Consider the following 7,576-nt stretch of genomic DNA (forward strand, 5'->3'; position numbering starts at 1 on the left):
CAAATTAAATTAGCTGAGACGCGCTGCACCGCGTTGCAGGTATTGACATGAGATCACAAGTCGCTCCCATGTGAACTGTGGAGAGCAAAATTGAAACGTTTCAAGAACTTGGGGACTTGTTGCAAAACGGACAAAGAGCATCACACGTTCCTCTGGGTTCTTCAGCTGTAAACGAAATACACACACACACACACATTTGATGGTGTATTGAATGACATTTAATTAAGACTGACTTTGCATACGTCGATAAAAATAAAAAAATCATTTCATATAATACAACTGAGTGATTCAGTGATGGGTTTTATTCCTATTGCCAATAATAAAAAAGATTTTTATGTTAATACATTTGCTTTGTCACATAAAATATATATAAATTGTAAATATTGCCAACCGCAAATCTGCTTTGACCACATGTTGCTCAGACGAGAGCGCGTTCACACATCGTCTGTTCTGCACCAAGTCATTCCGCTTCGATCGTTTTCATTGTGAAAGAGTCGATTTTTTATTTTCTCATCCATACGGTCTATAGATTTCTAAACGGCTCCACTCCTCTTTAGGGAATTTAATCAGGCACCTTTTGCAGGCTTAGCAAGGCGGCTGTGACAGTCAACAACCTCATCATGTCAGCGCGAGACTCGGGAGAGACTGCCCTTGAAACACAAAGAACCTCTGAGGGACATTGATTCAGTTCAGCCACTGTTGTGTTTATTCACTATCACAAAAGCGCTGTACTCAGAAACCCTTTCTGCGCAGACGGGCTCCTATACAGCGACACAGTGCACTCTGGGTATCCAAATAAGTTCGTCATTAATGCCTCCCACACGCGCAGACGATTACGATTTCAGTTCAGTCACATGATACGCTTCATTATTCTGGGTCCCAGCCACAAACGTGCAGATGACACATTTGGCAGGAGGACGCGTGAGAAGGATCCTGATGTGTAATTACACAGATGTTGTGAGTGAATCAGGTACAGTATGTGGGCTTGCTGTTGATTTGAGCCATCGTGTTTCATCCCGCTTCTCATTTTGAGGCGGGGACGAGCTGATACGCCTCAGTCGCTCTCATAATTATTTCTGCTCCCCTCCGTGCGACGCGCTCAGCCTGAGTCCAGGCCTGGGCGTCGATCCCTGAGGACGCGATGCTCGAATGGGACCGGGGACCGTCTCATATTCAGCACCGTTCTCCAAATCAACCTGGGGAATTAAACTAAATCTTACAACGCTTTCTCTTGGGTCAGACTGATCACTGCGGGGCGCTGCTCCGATCGACTGATACAGCCCACTTACTTTTCATCATCCACCCACAGATTCCATCTGACTGCGTGCGTGCGAAACGCGAGGAAGCTGCAGCTCCTGTGGGTCGTTTGAGTCACGCGCTCGTTCTTTAGTGGCTCCATGGAAAGTGTTTACATAGCAGTGTTATTCAGCGCCATTCAAAGGATCGATTATAATCCAGAGTCCAATCCTTGTATTCTTCCCACAACAACGGCGGCGCCGTCCCCAGACACGCGGGCTTCAGTGGTCGTCTGCGTTCACCAGATAAAGATGAACAATAGTTCTAATAGGCAGCAGAGAGTCTCCATGACCAGTGTCTCAGCAGCGCGCATTTGTTCTCACAAAGGCTAAATGTATTTTGAGTGGCAGATTAAGGATATTGGTCAGGGGCTCCGCATTGTCAGCGCTGAAAAGTGGGCTAAATGTGCGTGCGGATGATAATTCACAGGTTCTTAGGCCTGGCAGCCCACAAAGACGCCGCACTGTTCTCGCTTTTGGGAAAATGTGTTTCGCAGATTGTTAATTATGGATTCCATAATCTCATTAAGTCCTTCTGCTTTGCGACTCAATTTCTTTTACAAGCATTAGTCATGATTGAGTAGTTTACTTCCTCCTTCGTCTGGTGGAGAAAAAACAAAACAAAACGTCCGACTTCATAAGGGCTCCGATTGGTCCCATTCGTATTCCAGGAGGAGGCCTGATGTCCAGCAGCAGCACAGACGCAGCTTGTCTGTAATAAAAAACTGTCTTGGCCTGGGAACGACAGGAAGTGGTGTCCGTCTGAAGATTGCTGAGGCTCGTGCTCAGCGGGAGCTCGCCTTTTACTGAGGACAGGCGCACGAGGGAGCGCTCCGATTCTCTACTTAACGTTTCCATAATACCAATAAATGGCCCAGTATAAACCAGTGGAGGGGAGTGCAGTCGACTGTCACATCCTTATAACTATTCCATTGATTACACAGAGAAGTGTGACCTTGGACGTTTGAATAGACCAGGAGTTACAGTGAACATGGGTAGATTGCATATTGTGACTTTATGCATTTCGTACGTAAACTCTTTTGGCTGGACGAATGAGGTGAAGCGGGAGCTAGAATAACGTCTCGACGTAAAAGCAGGAGCATGTCGTGCTTGTTCAGTCTTGACCATCAACGTTCGGCCGGGCTCTTCGGTGAACAGGCGGCTCCTCCGTCTGAGTCAGGCTGCCCTCTAGGGATGGTAGCGCACTGGATTCAGATACAATCTGAATGTGGGAGCAACAGATTAGCATCTGAGCGCGGAGCTCCGACAGCCTGGAGCTTCCACTGTAATGTGAACATGTAGGTGGCCACTGCTGGATGTTCAGAAGGCGCATTGATTGGACTCGTTGTCACCAGCTGATCTCATCTGCTGCCTCATCGTGGCCGGACTCTGGACGCGAGCGGGTCCTTGAGTCACGGCGCCGCGTGTTTATTCTAGGCCAGCGACGCGTTACTAACGGCGCCGTCCACGGGGGCCGATGAATAAACTCCCGGCTCGCTGCTGCTGCTGCTGCTGCTGCTCGCACGAGGCCGCCCCCTCCCTCCGATCTGCGTGTAAACATTGCGAAGACAGATTAGTTCTGCCGCTGTGGATAAAGAAGATTAGCAGAGATTATTAACAAACACGTTGGATTAAATATAGATAGTGTCACTCCCTCGGTTGCAGACGGCGCTGAAACAAAACTTGGGATGCGAGCGTTCCGAGCTGCAGCCTGGTTAAAACGTCGTGTCTCGGCGCGGTGGCAGTCATTACAGGGATTGGAAGCAGCGCGGCCTGGATTCAATCTTCTTGGTCCCAATTAAAGTCAGATTTGCTGCCATCAATCACCGTTCATCACGGTGATTATACTCAAGCTGTTCAGTGGAGAGATGATACAAAGCTTATGAGAACTGCTGCTAATTGGAGGTCTTGGTCTCATATTGTGTCTACTCCTTAACTTCCCCACAGAGATGGGTTAAGCAACTAAAGATCCCCCTTCATCCAGATGTGCAACATGTTTGTGTTGTGTAGTTTTTGCAATATGATAAATAACCACTTAGTATTGCACCAGTGCTTTATTGACCCAAACTGGTCAAAATTGGATCTATCTGATTTCCAGATTATGTTATCTAAGGGTATGAATAAACACATTGATTCACACACATGGGCAGTTTTCATCCATCAGAAAAAACAAAGTCAATAAGCAGCTCCCGGGGACGCGATAAGGAAGGATCGGTTCCGCTCGCGTTTGTAATAACGGCTTTGCTCCCCTCCTGCCGGCGTCACACAGGAGTCCCGCGCTGCAGGGGCTCAGGTTTTAGAACCACTCAGTGTGTTAACGAAGGTCTGACCTGCGGTGGGATGAGGTGACCTGGCAGCAGATCACAGCGCTCAGCCGCCGTCAGGTGTCTCATCCATCCCAGGCTTTAATCTCATGTTAATGCACGCATCAGGAAAGGTTAACGCGTGTTGAAGAAGCAACAAAACATAAAACGTGGCAATTAAACATTCCAAGGCTCGGCATGTACTGTACATGTACTGATGAACACTCACAGCGCTATTTTATAACTTTAGTTCTAGAACATCTCCATACGTTTTATGACTTTATTAAAGTGCCTGCTGAAAAATTCCTTGCAGATCCCATGACAGTTGAATCAGTTTTATTGAATCTGTTTTATTGTAGACTACAATTTACAACACGGAAAAAAAATGAGATTCTTGGTCTGCGTGATCATAATTCAGAGCAGCTTAAAGTACAGTAAGTTTATGTTTTTTCAACAGACAGTCGAGTTTGTCACTTCTTAATCAATGGCCATGTTCATGGTATCATTTAAAACGTTGGGCAAACCTTGGAGGAGCTGTGTGGCAGCTGTGAGGAAACACTATGTCAATGTGATTGTGCTCAGACGTGATGGTGTCTAGTGCCATCTAGTGGTGGAAACATAATAATAATAATAATCACGAGGCATGTCATTGTATAGAGCAAATGAACAAGCAATGACTACGCCCTAAAGTTATGTAATGTGATAATAATATAATATTACCACACATGTATTAAATGTTTCCAGAAGTGCAAATATATATTTACTCATGTAATATTTATGTATAACAGTTCTCTCCCGTCCCAGAGTGTCCTGCATTCATTAAAGCAGCAACAGCAGCCTGTTCGTCCATTCGTCACCTTGTGCTTCATCATCCTGTGCTCATTTGAAGTCACGCTGCCTCTTCAGACGTCCTCATCACCACAGCCGCACTCTGCCTCCGCTCCTCGTCCAGCTTCTTGTAGTTGTAGTAATGCATGACGAAGAAGAAGATGCCAGGCACCAGCATAAAGACGCCGCAAGCATAGTACATGTATTTGTACTCGCCAAAGATGTCAACCAAGGCTCCTGAAGGTTTGAAGGCACATATTAGCAGGTGTTGCAGGTGATTTGCTGCAAATCGCTCAAATATGAAGCAGCTGTGAATTCGCTGACCTGAGAGTGGAGGCCCGAGAAGCACCGGGCCGCACTCGATGACGGTGACGAGCCCGACGGCGGTGGAGAAGCGTGGAGCTCCAACGAGGTCCATGAGAACCTCAAAGAGCAGAGCGGAGAGCATCCCGAAGGCCAAGCCGAAGAAGACGGCGTAAAGCGCCAGGCCCGCGTAGCCGGAGGCCAGCGGGCACAGCAGGTGGCACGCGCCGTTGTAGGCGACGGAGAAGCTGAACAAATACTGGATGCGCGGCCGCACCCGCCGGGCGTTGCCCACGAGGCCGGTCGCTGGTCTGACGAACATGTCCACCAGAGCGAAGATGGAGAGCAGGAACGCTGCTGAGTATTCGTCAATGCCTTGTTGCTTCGCATAAGGAGCCAGAAAAACCACAGGGGCAAAGAAGCCAAAAAACATGATCACATTCCCAATGAGATAAATGAGGAAGCCTCGGTGCCTGAACAGCGAGACGTCTACAAATCTGCGCAAACAGCTCTGACTCTTCCCTCCGCCGTCTGTCGGGACGCCGCCGGAGAGCTCGCCGCCGCTGAGGCTCTGAGGCGCAGCCCTGGGCTGGAGGATCTGACCCACCGGTCTCATCAGAGCTCCAGCCACGCAGCAGTTCAAAACGATGGCTCCCAGCACCAGGAAGCTCCCCCTCCAGCCCAGCGAGTCGAACAGGAACTGATTGAGCGGCGCCAGCGTGAACAGAACCACTGGGCTTCCTGTCATGGCCAGTCCGTTTGCCAGCGGGCGTCTGGCGTGGAAGTACGAGCCTATGATGGTCAGAGACGGCTGCAGGTTGAAGGCCAGGCCCAAACCTGTGGAGGCGACAGAACCGGCTGAAGCACCTGAAAAATACTCACTTCCGCTGTTATCAAATGACCTCATACAGTGATTCATTCGTTTGTACGTTTTACCTCCGAGAACTCCAACACAGAGATACAGATGCATGATGGTGGTGCCAAAAGAAGCCATCACCATGGCAACGCTCACCATCAGCCCTCCAGCCATGACCACAGGTCTGCTGCCGTAGCGGTTGACGAAGACGCTGCTCACGGGTCCTGCACAGAGCGGAATGAACGGACGTCTTCCCTTTACTGCACTCAGGCTTCACTTAAGTAACGGAGGATGAGACAAACAGCTGAGCAATGTGAATTCTCCAAAATATACAGAATAAAGGTGTATATGATATATAAATGGTGGAGCATGCTGGTGCAAGTGTCCAGATTGTTCTTTGTCGAGTTCACAAGCATCCAAATGCACTGACCTCCTGCGTACATAGACGCCAGCATGACTGAGGACAGCCAGGCGATGTCACTGTAGGAGATGCAGAAGTACTCCTGAATCTCCTTAAAGTAGATGGTGAGCGACTTGGGGAAGGCGTAGGAGAATCCTATGGAGATGAAAGCGCCAAAGACCACCGCCCAGCCCCATCCTCCGTCCGGCGGGCTGCAGGCCGAATCAGCCGCTGCAGAGGGGGGCATGTTCCGCTCGCCGGCGGGGTCCGAAGAGCGGGCGGAGGAGATGATCACAGAGCTCGAACCCTAATGAGTCACAAGCGCTCGCACCGCTCATGAGAGTCGCACACCCGGACCGGGAACTGGGCTGTAGAGCTGCAGCTAAAAGGCCTTTGATCTTGTCACGTGTGCGCACACCCACACACACACACACACACACACACACACACACACACACACACACACACACACACACACACACCTGCTTAAAAGCTCAGATTGGAACATTGAGCGCACAGTGTCACGGTGGGTTGATCCGCTCACTCTAATTATACAGTACCGACACATCATCTCAAAGCAAATCAAGCCCCCGTCACGGTCGGCTTCCAGTCGGAGCCCCGAGGCGAGACCTCTGCCCACCTCGGATGTGAGAGAACGGACAAAGGAGGTCCAGCCGGCTCAGACGTAGATTAAGGTCTGTGCCAGATGTTGAGGAACAGGCACATGCTCATGAGAAGTAAACAGAGGAGTGTTACTGATCCCGGGGAGTGGGGTGACACGGCGCAAACTGGGCCATAGTTGAGGTTTTTGCTTATTTCTAATCTAATTTCCCAAGTTTCCCAGTTGTTGTTGTTTTGGTAGCGGAGCCGGTGGGTTCCCAGACTTCCTGTCAGGTCCAGTAGCTGCAGCCGCATAGTTGACAGGATTTGTGGTGTTAAGTCTCCAGATCTGACTAAGGACTGGCTGCTCCGTTTGCCAAAGCACCACCGCTGCCAGCGCAAGGAAGCGGAGCGGGATTTCAGTTTTACACTTACACACAAACTAGTGGGACAAAGGTGAGAGAGTGAGGGTGTAAACATCCTGTGTGTGTGTGTGTGTGTGTGTGTGTGTGTGTGTGTGTGTGTGTGTGTGTGTGTGTGTGTGTGTGTGTGTGTGTGTGTGTGTGTGTGTGTGGCTACGGCTCAAATCTAATAAACACAGATCCTGGCTTTGGTTACTTTTTAAGGCATTGGCAATAAATTCACACACGTGGCAGAGCAGACCCGACTCCACCACTAGGTGTCGTAGTACTTCTGAAATAATGTGACTCTGATGACAGCTCACATCAGATCACACGCTTCTCGTTTCAGACAGGTTGTGTGCGTTAAAGCTTTTCACTTAACAAACCGCGACACTGATCCCTCCAGCACGAAGCCCCGCGATCGCCTCCAGAGATGAATGGCCATGTGTGACACGCGATGAGCCACTCGAATGCGACGGGTTAAGTCTCCTCCATGCGTCTGGCAGCTGTGGCCTCCCCGTCCACAACAGGCCCACTTTGTTCCCAACAGAATGGCTTTATGTGCGAGGGAGTGCGCGTTCGTGCCAGCC

At 49.7% G+C, this 7,576-nt stretch overlaps 1 protein-coding gene across 3 annotated transcripts; it reads right to left on the bottom strand.

Annotated features, from left to right (window-relative positions):
* Positions 1-1,905: 1,905 nt before the first annotated feature.
* LOC114859399 (monocarboxylate transporter 2-like) lies at positions 1,906-7,567 on the bottom strand. 3 transcript variants are annotated; one of them, XM_055510077.1, is made up of 5 exons: positions 6,016-7,567; positions 5,666-5,809; positions 5,337-5,566; positions 4,751-5,111; positions 1,906-4,663 (listed from the first exon to the last, which is right to left on the bottom strand). In XM_055510077.1, exons 1-5 carry the CDS (start codon positions 6,230-6,232, stop codon positions 4,488-4,490), a joined length of 1,128 nt encoding a protein of 375 aa, XP_055366052.1. In that variant the 5' UTR covers positions 6,233-7,567; the 3' UTR covers positions 1,906-4,487. The 3 variants fall into 3 exon arrangements, with proteins under 3 accessions (XP_055366052.1, XP_029013339.1, XP_040927313.1); XM_029157506.3 differs by having other exon boundaries at positions 4,751-5,566; XM_041071379.2 differs by having other exon boundaries at positions 4,751-5,566; positions 5,666-5,861; positions 6,016-6,134.
* Positions 7,568-7,576: the final 9 nt, after the last annotated feature.

The sequence above is a fragment of the Betta splendens genome, chromosome 7 (assembly GCF_900634795.4).
Source record: "Betta splendens chromosome 7, fBetSpl5.4, whole genome shotgun sequence".
NCBI classification, from domain to species: Eukaryota; Metazoa; Chordata; class Actinopteri; order Anabantiformes; family Osphronemidae; genus Betta; species Betta splendens.

Bases quoted from the DNA above. Each gene is read 5' to 3' on its own strand.
- LOC114859399 (XM_029157506.3), bottom strand. From the start codon at position 6,232: ATGCCCCCCTCTGCAGCGGCTGATTCGGCCTGCAGCCCGCCGGACGGA. The intron at 5,810-6,015 runs GTCAGTGCATTT...CGCTCTGTGCAG, and splicing joins GGCGTCTATGTACGCAGGAG to GACCCGTGAGCAGCGTCTTC. The intron at 4,664-4,750 runs GTCAGCGAATTC...TCAAACCTTCAG, and splicing joins TCTCGGGCCTCCACTCTCAG to GAGCCTTGGTTGACATCTTT.